The sequence below is a fragment of the Lactuca virosa genome, chromosome 9 (assembly GCF_052849685.1).
Source record: "Lactuca virosa cultivar CGN04683 chromosome 9, Lactuca_virosa_CGN04683_v6, whole genome shotgun sequence".
Lineage (NCBI taxonomy): Eukaryota > Viridiplantae > Streptophyta > Magnoliopsida > Asterales > Asteraceae > Lactuca > Lactuca virosa.
In genome coordinates this window covers 18,154,760-18,169,309 of record NC_136434.1, presented here as the reverse complement: position 1 = coordinate 18,169,309, position 14,550 = coordinate 18,154,760, and the positions used below count along the sequence as shown (strand labels likewise).

At 36.9% G+C, this 14,550-nt stretch overlaps 2 protein-coding genes across 5 annotated transcripts; one reads left to right on the top strand and one right to left on the bottom strand.

The window, feature by feature from the left end:
- The first annotated feature begins 1,703 nt into the window (after positions 1 to 1,703).
- On the top strand, positions 1,704 to 5,273 carry LOC145138360 (C2 calcium/lipid-binding plant phosphoribosyltransferase family protein). Its single transcript, XM_079072455.1, has one exon. The coding sequence runs from the start codon at positions 1,955 to 1,957 to the stop codon at positions 5,000 to 5,002; it is 3,048 nt and encodes a 1,015-aa protein (XP_078928581.1). The 5' UTR covers positions 1,704 to 1,954; the 3' UTR covers positions 5,003 to 5,273.
- LOC145138361 (uncharacterized) lies at positions 5,184 to 10,241 on the bottom strand. Of its 4 annotated transcripts, none has more exons than XM_079072456.1 (13): positions 10,040 to 10,240; positions 9,888 to 9,948; positions 9,637 to 9,726; positions 8,790 to 8,867; positions 8,369 to 8,443; positions 8,122 to 8,174; positions 7,543 to 7,693; positions 7,312 to 7,422; positions 6,468 to 6,597; positions 6,259 to 6,359; positions 6,021 to 6,171; positions 5,658 to 5,710; positions 5,184 to 5,369 (listed from the first exon to the last, which is right to left on the bottom strand). In XM_079072456.1, the coding sequence occupies exons 1-13, from the start codon at positions 10,129 to 10,131 to the stop codon at positions 5,289 to 5,291; spliced, it is 1,227 nt and encodes a 408-aa protein (XP_078928582.1). In that variant the 5' UTR covers positions 10,132 to 10,240; the 3' UTR covers positions 5,184 to 5,288. The 4 variants fall into 4 exon arrangements, with proteins under 4 accessions (XP_078928582.1, XP_078928583.1, XP_078928585.1 ...); XM_079072457.1 differs by having other exon boundaries at positions 6,021 to 6,159; XM_079072459.1 differs by lacking the exon at positions 5,184 to 5,369 and having other exon boundaries at positions 5,710 to 5,833.
- Between the last annotated feature and the right edge of the window lie 4,309 nt (positions 10,242 to 14,550).

Sequence of the window (14,550 nt, the reverse complement as noted above, 5' to 3'; positions counted from 1 at the left end):
CCCATCTGCGATTTTGGCTTTCCATCTGCGAATGTACAAGTGCCTAAAACACAGTTGTGCTTTAGGCACTTGTACATTCGCAGATAGAAAAGTCCATCTGTGATTTGTACTGTTCATCTGCGATTTTGGTTGTGAAAATCTATAAAACGATTTTTTTTCCCTCATTTTTTACTCTTCAATATAGAAAAACTCTCTCTCTCGGGGATTCCTTTTGACGATTTCTTGAAGAAAATGGACGATTATTTCAACAATCCCGAAAATATGAAATTTCCTAAACAAATAACAACTAAACTGATAATTTTCTACAAAAGTTTATATATAGTAAGATTATTTCGTAGTCAAACCATTGATAGTCAAAATAAAAAAAAGATTCGTAAAATCATAGATGGAATACAGAGGAAATCGCAGATGGACTGTGTCCATCTGCGATTTAAGCCTGCCCTGCCCTATATATATATATATATATATATATATATATATATATATATATATATATATATATATAAAATAATTCACATGCGAATGTACAAGTGGCTAAAGTACACTTGTGCTTTAGCCACTTGTACATTCGCAGATGGAATGTGCAAATCGCAAATGGACCATTCCCATCTACGATTTTTGTGGCCATTTTTGCAATTTCAATTTTTTTTGACTATTTTCCACAAAGTGATTAGTATTTTTGGCTATTTTTGTCATTTTCTTTATATTTATTCATTAGTCAAACTGAATTATGTTTTTTCCTTAACTAATTAAGAATAAAAAAACTAACTAAAAATGTAACATATTAAATAGGTCAAAAATCCTGTCTAACATAATTAAAAGGTGCCTTAAAAAGGATTATCACTAAAATAATAAAATTTAATGGATCTATTTACTAAAATGACCAGTCTTTTTTGAACGTAATCACAAAATAACCATTGATAAGCAATAAATTAAATGGACCTATTTATTGCTTATTGCTAATTGCAAAATTAAGATTTCAATTGTATTAACACAAAATATATTTATAAATTAAAAAAATATATTTGTGAAAAAGTTAGATGTTACAAATACAATGATATATTGCAAATAAAATATTAATATAATGTGAAATGTGTCCATAGATTGCAAAATACGATCATATATTAAGAAGCATGTGATTTTCGTTGATTTTTTAGTCAAAATACAGTTGGTAATTTGCAATGGGATCCTTTAACTAATGTTAATTTTGTGAAAAATAAAATAAAATATTTTGTTAAATGACTCCATTAGTTATAGTCTTGTGATTATCTCTACTTCAAATGCAAACAATCACAAATATCTTTATTTACATATTTATAATTATATTTACATATTAATTATTTATCAAACATCTAAATTTTTAGATAACGGTGTTTGGATATTGGAATCATCCCAAGTTCCCAACTTGGCACTACATGGACAAAATTTTGTAGTTTTTGACCCGTTATTCCCTTTGATCGGTCTATTTTGAACTTTTATATAATTTCTTTTTGATAAATAAATAATTTTAATTTTAAAATTAATATTAAAAAAACAATATTATGTATTATATATACACACGCATTAAATTATTGTACCATATTGCATTAAAAGGATTGTACTTTAAGGGAAAAAAAAGCTGCAAAAACGCGCGTGGAGTACACACACAAATGGAAGAGGGAGTAGAAGATTATTATAATATTATGATTAAACTAGTCCATTCCCCAAAATCCATTTCACTTTCTCTTTCTCTTGTCTTGTCTAGTTTCCATACATCACCATCTCCCTATCTCTCTCTCTCTCTCTCTCTCTCTCTCCGGGCAACCAACCCACCTGTTGGTATTCTTCATCAGTCATCTTCTTGAGCCACTCCATTGTCGTTTTGGGTTCTCTGTAAAAAAAAACACTCTTTTCCACCATTTTCTCTATCTATCTATCTAAAAAGTAGAAGAACAAGTTTGAATCGAAGAGAAGAATGAGTAAAGAGAAGCTTGTAGTGGAAGTGCTGGGGGCCCACAACTTGATGCCTAAAGATGGAGAGGGTTCTTCTTCTGCCTTTGTTGAAGTTGAGTTTGAAGGTCAAAGGCAAAGGACTCAAGTCAAATACAAAGACCTTAACCCTGTTTGGAATGAGAAGCTTGTGTTTCATGTAAACGACGTCGCTGACCTCCCTTACAGAACCATTGAAGTCAACGTGTTTAACGAGAAACGGTCAAACAACAGCCGGAATTTCTTGGGTAAGGTTAGGGTCTCCGGCACCAGCATTGCCAGGGAGGGCCAAGAGGACCTCATTCCACAGCTTCACACGCTTGATAAAAGGAGCCTTTTTTCTCACGTGCGCGGGGAGATCACATTCAAACTCTATTTGTCTGTAAAAGAGCATGTCAAAGGTGGTGGTGGTGGGGTGGTGGTTTCTGGTGGGGTTTCCAAGAAAAGCAACAAGTTTCAGCAGCAAAATGCCAACACGGTGGTTCAGAACCACCAGCAAATGGGTGGGGCTGGCGGTGGGGGTCAGGAAAACAAGAAAATGACACATCCGAACCAGATGACCAACAAACCCGACCCGAACCAGGGTGACCTCAAGCCAGTTGTCATCACTTCCATCCCGGGTCCACCCATCCCCGCCATGAACGTGGCTGTACCAGGTGGCGGTGTTGGTGGTGGGGGCGGCGGTCGTGTAGGGTTGTTTTCCGGTGGGTCAAACGAGTACTCCTTGAAAGAAACAAATCCGCATCTTGGTGGGGGTTTGTTGAACAAAGACAAGACAAGCTCAACCTATGACCTGGTGGAGCAAATGCAGTATCTTTACATAAGGGTGGTGAAAGGCCGTGAAATCCCGGTGGTCGGTGGCGGAGAGCTGGTGGCGGAGGTGAAACTTGGAAACTACAGAGGAATCACAAAGAGGGCTGCTTTGAACAACGCAGAATGGGACCAAGTATTTGCATTTTGCAAAGACACGATACAATCATCCATGGTGGAAATATATGTGAAGGAGAGAGACAAAGATGATTTCTTGGGTCGTGTTTGGTTTGACCTGAATGAAGTCCCTAAAAGGGTCCCACCAGACAGTCAACTGGCACCACAATGGTACAGAATGGATGATAAGAGAGGGGAGAGAGGGAAAGGTGGAGAAGTTATGGTAGCAATTTGGTTTGGGACTCAAGCGGATGAAGCTTTCTCAGAGGCATGGCATTCAAAGGCTGCGAACGTGCATTTAGATGGGCTTTGTTCAATTCAATCCAAGGTATATCTTTCACCTAAACTATGGTACTTAAGGGTTTCCGTGATTGAAGCACAAGATGTCGTTTTGGGTGAAAAAGGGACATCTTTAATGAGGTACCCTGAGCTTAATGTCAAAGTACAAGTCGGAAACCAGGTTTTAAAAACCCGGGTCGCCCCGGCCATGGCCAATCGCAGCCTCTCAAACCCGTTTTGGAATGAGGACTTAATGTTTGTGGTGGCCGAGCCGTTTGAGGATTATGTGATTTTTTCTGTGGAGGACCGGGTCGCCCCGAACCGTGAGGAGGTTGTGGGTCGGGTCATGCTTCCGGTTTCGGTTATTAACAGGAGGTTGGATTCAAAGGAAGTGGCTTCAAGGTGGTATAATCTTGATGGGCATTCGAGTAACCCGAATGAGTCAAAATCAGTTGTTAGGTTTGCTTCTCGGATCCATATACGGGCCTCACTTGATGGTGGGTATCATGTGCTTGATGAAGCTACAATGTATAGTAGTGACGTTAGGCCTACAGCTAAGCAGCTATGGAAGCCTCATATCGGTGTTCTTGAGATGGGTATTCTTGGGGCTTCTAATCTTATGCCAATGAAGATGAAAGAAGGTAAAGGCGGGTCCACGGATGCTTACTGTGTGGCGAAATACGGCCAGAAATGGGTCAGGACCCGAACCGTTGTGGATAGTTTGGCTCCGAAATGGAACGAGCAGTACACCTGGGAAGTTTTCGATCCGTGCACGGTGATCACAATTGGGGTTTTCGACAATTCGCGGGTCGATAAGAACCCGACTGGTAATGGGGCGGGCACACGTGATTCACGGATCGGAAAAGTCCGGATCCGGTTGTCTACACTTGAGTCAGACCGGGTGTACACCCATGCATACCCGCTATTGATGTTGCATCCTTCTGGTGTTAAGAAAATGGGCGAGCTTCATTTGGCTGTTAGATTCTCTTGTGCTAACATGCTGAACATGCTTCACATGTACACAATGCCTTTACTACCTAAGATGCACTACGTACAGCCTTTGTCTGTGAGCCAGTTAGATAGCTTGAGGTACCAAGCCATGAATGTGGTGGCTTCGCGGCTGAGCCGAGCCGAGCCGAGTCTAGGGAGGGAAGTGGTGGAGTACATGCTGGATCATGATTCTCATATGTGGAGCATGAGGAAGAGCAAAGCTAATTTCTTCCGGCTCCAGAGAGTGTTGGGTTGGCTTGTGTTCGTGAACCGGGTGATTGATGCGATGAGGAACTGGAACATGCCGGTTTACTCGAGCATGTTTGTGGTTACTTTTATGATTCTGGTACTGATGCCGGAGCTTATTGTGCCATCGATTCTGTTGGGGTTTGCGGTTATTGGACTATGGAAATACCGATTACGCCCCCGGTACCCACCTCACATGGACACACGCCTGTCGTATGCGGAAAGCGTTCACCCGGATGAATTAGATGAGGAGTTTGACTCTTTTCCAACGAGCAGAAGCGCAGAGGTTGTGAGGATTAGGTATGACAGGCTGAGGAGTGTGGCGGGGAGGATCCAGACGGTGGTTGGTGACATGGCGACTCAAGGGGAGAGGTTCCAGGCGTTGCTGAGCTGGCGAGACCCGAGGGCGTCCTTCTTGTTTGTGGTGGTTTGTTTCTTTGCTGCTTTTGGGTTTTACTTGGTGCCAATCAGGTGGGTGGTGGCGATTTGGGGATTGTACTTTCTGAGGCCACCCAGGTTCAGGAACAAGTTGCCATCCAGTGGTGTTAGTTTTTTCAAGAGGCTGCCTACAATGGCTGATAGCATGTTGTAGTAGATGTTTTAACTTTTGACTTTTAAATCAAGTGGTGTAACTCTGGGTGGCAAAATCTGTTGCTATATTTTGGATCATGTTTTGTGTCGTTAGTTAGATATTAGCAAGACTAGAAGGTGGTGGTATTGTAATGTTTAGCAGCCTCAGTTGTTTGTTAAGAACAAGGCAATTTCCTATCTGGGAAACATCAGACCAATCATGTTTTTTTAATGTACAACTCTGAATGCATTAGATACAATGAATACATGCATGAAACTTAGTTTACCTGCAACAGCAGTAGTATTAGTTAATGTAAAAATGGTGCTAAACGAGAATCTGTGAGATGTGGACCCGCACGAGCTCCTAAAGCTCGACAAGTGATGGCTGCCTGTGATTGTTTATGCAGGAAAATAAGGACACGGTTTTCTGTGAGTTTGGGCTTGATTAACATTAATATTATCATCAAACGTATCATATCTTTTTAGCTGAGAGTAACTATGACTGATATAATTTACATTTTTATTTACAAAAATGGGATAATGCATACAAAGTTAATCCAAGTATTGGCCGGTGTAGCATTATCCCAGAAGAATCGAAGATATGTTTGATGATAATTTGAATGGTTACATGTAAATTAGTTGAATGTAGTTGGTTTGTGAATTGTGAATATACTAACCACTTGAGCTGCAAAAGGTAACATTTGTTCTGGTGGCTTGTTGGTGCAAATGCCTACAAATAAATATACGTACAACAGGAGTTGTCAATTTGGCGAGTTGCATGCTTTGGACACTTATGACTTATAGGCTGGCTATGTGTCCCATCTTTTAGCTCCTTCATTCCATTATTCAATTCCTACTTTATCAAGTCAAGTCAACACAAATATTCTTAACTTTTCAGTTTTCAGCTCTATAAATATTCATTTATTTATCTACCTGGTTGTCTAGATAAGAACATTAAAAAGCAAGATAAATAATAAAGCAAAATAATGGAGTGAATTCAGTGGTCATATAATTACAATTTATAAATACGTAGTACTTACCATACAGGACTGCTCCTATGAATGCGTCTCCAGCACCTGTTGTATCCACCAGCTCCGACTGTGGTATCTTCTCAGCCGTGCCAATGAGCAGCTTTCCACACACATTCCCGATTCCCTTTGCCTGCAATCTTGTAACCTCCTGAAACATAAACTAAAATATATATGAACTATGAAGCAGAAGCACCCACCATGCATGAACATCATCGTTTTCTGAATCAGGAAAATGCATGTTAACTACCGATGAAATGCATGTCGGGGCAGGTGAAAAAAGAGTGCTGGATTTGCGTTTCAATATCTCTAATAAATCATCTACATCCATTTCTTCAGCTTCGACATTCTCTGTTGGAAGTGAAGTTGATGATAACACAGGTTGTGTTAGCAATAAATAGCATATTGCAGAATTTATATATATAGAAATTAATTAAGGGTAGGTAAAAAGAAAAGGACCAGATATGTTTCTTCTGTCGAGCATTATGCAACCATCTGCACCTAAAGTTACGATAACAAACTTGAGTTTTGGCAACCTTAACAGCATAGAAACAAGTGCGCTTGCAACAGATGGGGCTCCAGTCCATGTCTGTACAGTACGTCAGACTCGGTTATATATACAAAACAAATTAATTTCAGACGGTTAGTAATTAAACTTTCGATTCAACAGTTATGATATATATATATATATATATATATATATATATATATATATATATATATATATATATATATATATATATATATATATATATCATTAATAAGACCGCATTTTCTACTGCTAGCTTAGTAGCTATTGCACTTTTTGATGAGATGTACAACTAGATGCCAAGCCACGTGGTTTGGCTAACACTCAACACCACATCAGCAACTTAATTAACCGGTCAATTTTTGACTGAGTGGCTGTATGAGTATGGGACAAAATTAGAAAGTGGAGGAAAAAAGTTAAGTGGCCTGCCTATATGCATGATACAAATGAAAATTATGTTGTTATCTCAAAAAATAATGCAAGACAATGTAAGAATATATTCATCATATAATTCTAGTTTTTAACATACAATTTTAAACTTATATATAAAATAAAACGGTACCATTTTTAAATAAAAGATAACCAAATCAAACCTAAAAATTCATTTTATTTAAAAACCAAACCTAAATTCGGTTTATCTAAAAACCAGAAAATTGGTTTTCAAGATAGGTTCGGTTTTCTTTCCACAAGCCTAATAATGAGCAATGGGTAATAGAAAGATAGGTATAATTAAGATGTAATTAAAAAGAATGATAAGCAACAGCAATAGCATGCCTGTGGAAGTTTAGCCGAGCACACAACATAGTCTGATAAATTTAGAAGATCATCGAGGCCTTCCCTTGACCTTTCAGCATCAATTAAAATAGGTATTTTCCTGCGATTTGCCTGCACTGGTGAAAGTAGAAAGAAATTTTTAATTAATTTGTAAATAGAGAAATGGAGTGAGGCTAATTAAACAAGAAGGGAAGGATTAAGAAGATCAAAAATCGCCTAATTGATGGTTACCTCATGTGCTACAACTAGAGCCGTTTCAGGCAACCGTACATCAAAATAAACAAGCTTCACTCCAGCCAATGCACTTAGTAAAGATGAACTGGAAAGCTCATCTGGAATCATTGGAGGCCACCCTGGTGTATGAATACAAGTTCGAGTCTTCCTGGACACATCTAATTAACTTTTCATTAATAAAAAATGCACTTTTATTTTATGTGAGATGCATGTTTTACACTGTCACAATTCACACATGTATTTCCTCATTTTCATGTTGTTTGTATACAAAAGGTACTGTGTTGATAGGTGTTATAGTATATGTACATAGGTTAGTAACATTTATTTCTTAGTGGACTATAAGTTACAGTTTGACAGAAATATTTTACACCATCTCAAATTCAAGAATCAAGATCTGGGTGCTTAGTATTTTGTCTGACTTGCCAATTGAACAAGTTCAAATTCACTTGAGAAAATAAGAAATGGTTTTCCAATAGCCGAAAATAGTTAATCATAGAGTCAAACATAGCATCTTCGACATAAGTAAAAAAAATATGAGAAGAAAGGAACTGGAGTGAAGAGAATAGAGATGCTTACGTTTGATCGTCTACAATGACATAGGTAAATGGTGAATTACCCTCTTCAGAAACCTGCAACCAAGAAATGCAAGCTTATATGTATGTGTAAAAAGAAAATTACCCAAAGACAGATATGCTACCTACTAAAATTCTATAAAAGAATTTGCATAATCTGAATTTTGTCTTAAAGAGATTTCCTGGATAGAACACAGACAAAATTCTCTTCAATACTGTTGAAAGATTGTACTTTTCTACATGTTCATTACCGCAAAAAAAGATACATCTACACCATCAGCTTTTAGTTCCTCCAGTATTCCTCTCCCTTGAGCATCATTAGCAACCTGTTAATAAGGTAATACATGACAACATCTGAAACACTTCAGAATAGCTCAGTGAAGAAATTTAAAAATCTACAAGCTCATACAATAGACCAACATCTATAAGAGGACAGATGTAAAAGCGCATGTACATATATACACACACATAGCGAAACATATTCTGACTTGTACATTTAGATCTTAGAAGTAAGGTGTTTTGTTCTCTTCATATCCATCTACCTTCTCTCACCCTTTTCTCTGTATGTTTTCAGCAATAGCTTACTAGTTGCTACTGACTATGTGATAGAAAAACAACAACAACAACAACAACATAGTTCTGATGTCAAGTATTAGCATATTGCATGCATACCTTGGATATTAACCTTGCATTCAATCCTAAACGAGCTGCACAAGTTAGAGCGTTTCCTGCATTACCACCTCCTTGTACCTATCAGAAAGAAAAAAAAGAAAAAAAAAAAAAAGTGTGATTTATGATGGTCACACTGTTACTGAGATTCAACTCATTTCTACAGCAACGACAGTAACAGAATGTACGAAAAAGAGAATATTGGATTTTCAAAACATACTTGACATCCAAAAAAAGCAACCCATTCATTAAATAAGGGAAACACAACAACTAGTTTGATAATTCAACATTATCAGCAATCACATACTTAAGAAGATGATGAATCTACATTTAAACCTAGATTGGAAGTAATGATAACACAACCATATAAAAAAAAACAGAGTACCCTTGGCCAAAATAAAAAGAAGAATGATAAAGTGTTGAGACCACCATTAGAGGAACTAATCAGTTTCTCTATAAAACTGTTAATCTGGACCACAGATGATTGTAAAATCTCAATCATATAGGAAAGGGGGAATAAATGAACAATATGATCAACAAGGGAATTCTTCAATCATAGTGATTACAGATAACTTTGAGGACTTGATATATTCTACACCACAGATCTGGATACTGTGAAACCTCTATTAGGAAATCATAGAGGAAGAGTTCATTAAAACAATAGCCATTCATTCTGCAGTAATTACAGGTAAAATATTCACAAAATTTTGAATTCTTTCTTAAGACTCATGCTATGCAATCAGTCACAAAACTCGAAATCATAAGATTGATAATCCAACTATAGGATAAAGCGAAGCTGTAATACCAATACTAACCTAGGAATAATAATAAAATCGTCTAGACTGAGTACCTTTAAGCTGGTGCTTCGAATCTTGTCATCCGGGTTAGGGAACGTAGCCACAGTAGCCAAGAGATCCACCCCCACACCACCAAATCCAAGCTGTATTGTTAACAGTTAACACCATAACATTCCACTTCCACTCATATATATCAACTGTAACACATGATTATGTGCGGGAGTTCTCTCCGCCACAATGAGGTTATTTTGATATAGTTCTACAATCTCAATTCAATTTTGGTAAAACGCTGAGAATTACATACCACGATTGGACTTTCAGTCTGAGTCACCGACGACAACATTTTTGTCCTGAATCTTTGCACGCTGAGTGTAAACAAACAAAGGCATATTAAACGATTCAATAAGAGAAACAAATGAATTTGAATAACGTGATATGAACATTGAAGAAAATCACCTGGCTGTAGTGGTCACGGGAGTGATGGAGATACGCGACGAAGAGGAGATAAAGCTCGGGAGCATGGCACTGGTAGAGAGCATGGCTGCCATCGGTGCGCCGTGTGTAGTTGGCGCGTGTCAAACACTGCGATTGTCTCCGGCGGCCGGAACCGATTTTTTCTGCGATGGATCTGGATAGGGGAAGCGGATTGCATGCCATAGTTTAACCGTTTATTCTGTTCCAGAGCTTGGTGGGATCCACCAATCCACCATGTGAATTGTACATTTGCTACCACTTGTTTCAAATTTTTACATTCTAACCACCAAATATATTTTTTAAAGTGTAAATTACACAAATAGTCCTTTTGATTTGGTATAATTTGCATGGTTTTTATTTATTTTATTAACTTGGATAGTCCCTAATGTAATCTTTTGTTGTGTTTTTTGTCCTTATTAGATGTAAAAATGACAATATTGCCATATTTACTTTTAATATTTTGATATTTTGATTTAGTTTTAAACTTTTACTGGTTACAATTACACAAAAAAAAAAGAGGGGTATCATGTATGAGATACGTCCTCAATATGTGGCTCTCTCACCATTCCTCACACCCTCGCCAAAGCTTCCTTCACCAAAACCTCCCACAACCTCTCGTTCTCTTCTTGCTGGTGGCGCTTTTGTTTCCTCGATCAGTCATGATTTCAAGTTCATCTTTTGGATTGACTATATTAGGATTTCTAGTTTGTTTAAACTGAAAATTTTGGATTGATTGTATTTTACAACGAAAGGAAAAAGAGGGTGAACGGAAATGAAGAAGAGTGTGAGGGGTGGGTTGATGGAGTAGTAATGGGATGGTGGGAACCAAATGATTGTTTCGTACAAAGTTCCATTCTGACGGCACCATTGAGCGATACAAAGCTCGCCTTGTCGCTCAAGGGTTTAGTCAAACTCCTGGTCTCGACTACTCCCACACTTTCAGCCCAGTGGTTAAGGTTTCCACCATTCAGGTCATTCTATCTCTCGCTGTTCTTAACAAATGGACCTTACATCAGCTTGATGTTAACAACACATTTTTGCATGGGCAGCTTCAGGAGTGTTTATTCATGGAGCAACCTCCTGGGTTTGTTAATCCTCACCATCCTAATCATGTGTGCCGATTAAACATAGCTCTTTACGGCCTCAAGCAAGCCCCTCAGGCTTGGTTTCAACGACTAAGCACGTTTTTAATTTTCAATGGATTCTCTTGTAGCAAGGCCGATACTTCTCTCTTTATCTTCAAACGTGGCGAGTATATCATGTATCTTTTGGTATATGTCGATGACTAAATTTTGACCGGTAATCATGATGAGGTGCTCCAGTCGTTCATCACTCAACTTCACACTCAATTTGCTATTAAAGACTTGGGGAAGCTCAACTACTTCCTTGGTCTTGAAGTCACGTATATAAACGATGGTTTGTTCCTTAGCCAAACTAAATATGCAAAAGATGTTCTTGAAAGAGCTCGGATGCTTGATGCAAAACCGGCGCCCACCCCTTGTCGCCAACGACTTCTATCTCATCATCTGGTGACCCATATTCGGATCCGACACAGTACCGCTCGATTGTAGGGGCATTGCAATATCTTACCATCACAAGACCGGATATCTCATATGCAGTTAATCAAGTTAGCCAGTTCCTCCATGCTCCTACTACTCAACACTTCCAAGAGGTCAAACGAATCCTCCGGTATATTAAAGGCACTTTAACGTTTGGCTTGACCTTCTCTAAGCCCACCAACATGTCCCTTCTTGGCTACTCCGATGCGGATTGGGCTAGGTGCATTGAGACAAGACGGTCAACTTATGGCTACTCGATTTTTTTGGGAGGCAACCTTGTTTCTTGGAGCGCCAAGAAACAACCCACAGTTTCTCGATCCAGCTGTGAATCCGAATATCGGGCCATGGCCAATGTTGCTGCTGAGATTATTTGGATAACTCATTCGCTTCAAGAACTCCACACTCTTCCCGCAGTCCGACCTACTCTCCTATGTGACAATCAGAGTGCTCTCTTCTTAACTCAGAATCACATCGCTCACAAGAGAATGAAGCACATTGAATTAGATTACCACTTTGTCCGTGAACTTGTTGCTTCGGGAAAACTCTACACTAAGTTCATATCATCCAAACTTCAAGTTGCGGATATTTTCACTAAAAGCCTTCCTCAGCGTCAGTTTGAGTTCTTTCGAAACAAGCTTCGGCTCGGCCCTCCACCACTCAGCTTGCGGGGGGATAACATCTCTCCACCTTGCAACATTTGATTTGTGTATGGGCTTTATTGTAATTTTCTTATTCATGCATTCCTTTGTTGTAATTTCTGTATCTATATATTGTTTCCTCGTGTTGTTTAGGAGTTCATTCGATTTAATTTCATTATCAAAATAGCAAGGTCAAAATAGTTTTTTCATTTCTGAAACCAAAGTCGCAACAAAAAAATATTATAGGACATGTTCAAGTTAAAAGAAAGAGTTAGGGACCAAATGTACATAGTACCCAAACCATATGGACCATTCGTGTAATTTTTTTTCTTTTTAAATATTTTTCTCATCTCTTTCATGGGCGCTGGTAGAGGCGAAGAGCCGTGCTCAATTTGAAGCAATTTATTAAGAATAATAGGCTTATTATATGTTTTAAACTAAAAGGGTCACATTAAAACAAAATATTAAAGAAATATAAAAGAAAACAAGTCAAACGAGTTGAGAATCGATCAAAATATATTTTAAAATCTAAATAAAGGGGATATACCCTTTTTATATTTTAAATGTGTATAACCTTTTAGGTTGTTCTATTATGAAAATTATATTAATATTGCAATCATAGTTAAAATACTAATTATCTGTAAAAGATACTAAAAAAATAAAAGGTACATTAGTTAATAACAAACTGAAAGACGAGTAAAACGGGTAAGTTATAGATAGTAGATGTTTATTGCTGAATAAACTAGAAATCAAAGTAATTTAATTAACAATACAAGAAAGAAAATGGGCGGAAGCCCCATTACATAAATAAATAGTTATAAAAATACAAAATTCGTAATCAATGGACATTAAAGATGCCGATGAGAACCAGCAGAACGATTGTAGACAGGATCAACAAAAAGTATAATCATCTTGAAACTTGATTTCTTGATAATGATTGTTTGATGGAAGAGAGAAATGGTTGTGATGAAAATAAGCATGATAAGAATGTCTATTTATAGTAAAATTTTGGATCAACGAAATTGAAAATATCACTAATTGAGTAGTCGACAAACTGGCAAGCTATCAGAAAAAAATAAAAAAAAATAATAACAATAATAATAATAATAATAAGTTTAGTATAAGATAAAACAGTCACTAAAATTTTGAATCAACGGAATTAAAAATATCATTAATTGAGTTATAGTCGACAACCTAACATACTAACAAACTGTTAGAAAAAAAAACTAAAATAATAAATTTAGTATAAGATAGAAGAGTCGTTAAAAGAAAATCTCAAAGTTAATTTTAGTAGCGTTGTAGATAGTCAATTTGGGGAGGCTAAAAGTGAGTGGTGACGGCATATATCGTTAAACCAATGATTTCGAGAATGAAATCATTTTAAAGGGTAAGTATTTGTAACATCCTAAAATTTATAAATAGTTTGGGTTGATAATGTAAGATATTTTAATAAGTTTTTAAATGTATATTTAAGACATTTAAAATAAATATTCAAAAATACAAAAAAAAACACGCATACAAAACGAGTTTTACGGCAAATCCATGAGAGTAAAAATAGACAGTAAACCATGAAAATAGTTTTTATTACAAATTTAAGTAATCTTTGGAAAAACTATCGTACCATGAAAATGTCATTATTATGAATTCAAAGGCTTGGATTAATACAATGGTATTAGGATAAAATACATCATTAATTTCAGTTGTAATAATACTAGTTGATCTACTTATAAACACAGTATCTAGAATGGCCATGTTGACTTGTTTTTGGATTTCAGAAAAGTTTACCAAAGTTGTTTTTTACTTGATAGTCAAATAACATTATATTGGAATTAATGAAGAATTTAGGGAATACGTTAAGCAAGGATAATTATGATAAGAATAAAGTATTAATATTGTGTAATTACTACTTTAGGCCGAAAGGAAATAAGCAGCCAATGTGAAAGGTCATAAATAAGTTGAGTACTTGGTGATTTTTCCCATTTTGGGATACATGGTAAATAAAAATGTTTTATGCATATGTATATAAATGTTTTCGAGCATTATCTATAATATGATTATGAAAATGTTTCTACTCTAATATATGTATATCATGGCACTTGTGTGTGATTGAAACGTGAAAAGAAAAGTGGTGATCATGTATACATTGAATGTGATTGCATAAGTGTCAAGTAAGGTCCGAACAGTTGTCCTATAAATGGGATCAAAGACTCTACCGGGAATGGTACCTCCTTCGCGAAGTAGTTGTCTATAAACCAGAGAGTCATTATAGATTGATCCAATTGCGCAGAGTAACGTT

What these genes read in the sequence shown, in the direction of transcription:
- LOC145138360 (XM_079072455.1), top strand. Translation starts at nt 1,955, where the DNA reads ATGAGTAAAGAGAAGCTTGTAGTGGAAGTGCTGGGGGCCCACAACTTG.
- LOC145138361 (XM_079072456.1), bottom strand. Translation starts at nt 10,131, where the DNA reads ATGGCAGCCATGCTCTCTACCAGTGCCATGCTCCCGAGCTTTATCTCC. An exon ending in CCCGTGACCACTACAGCCAG is followed by an intron (nt 9,949 to 10,039) that starts GTGATTTTCTTC and finishes GTTTACACTCAG; the next exon opens with CGTGCAAAGATTCAGGACAA. An exon ending in CGACAGAAGAAACATATCTG is followed by an intron (nt 6,360 to 6,467) that starts GTCCTTTTCTTT and finishes CACTTCCAACAG; the next exon opens with AGAATGTCGAAGCTGAAGAA.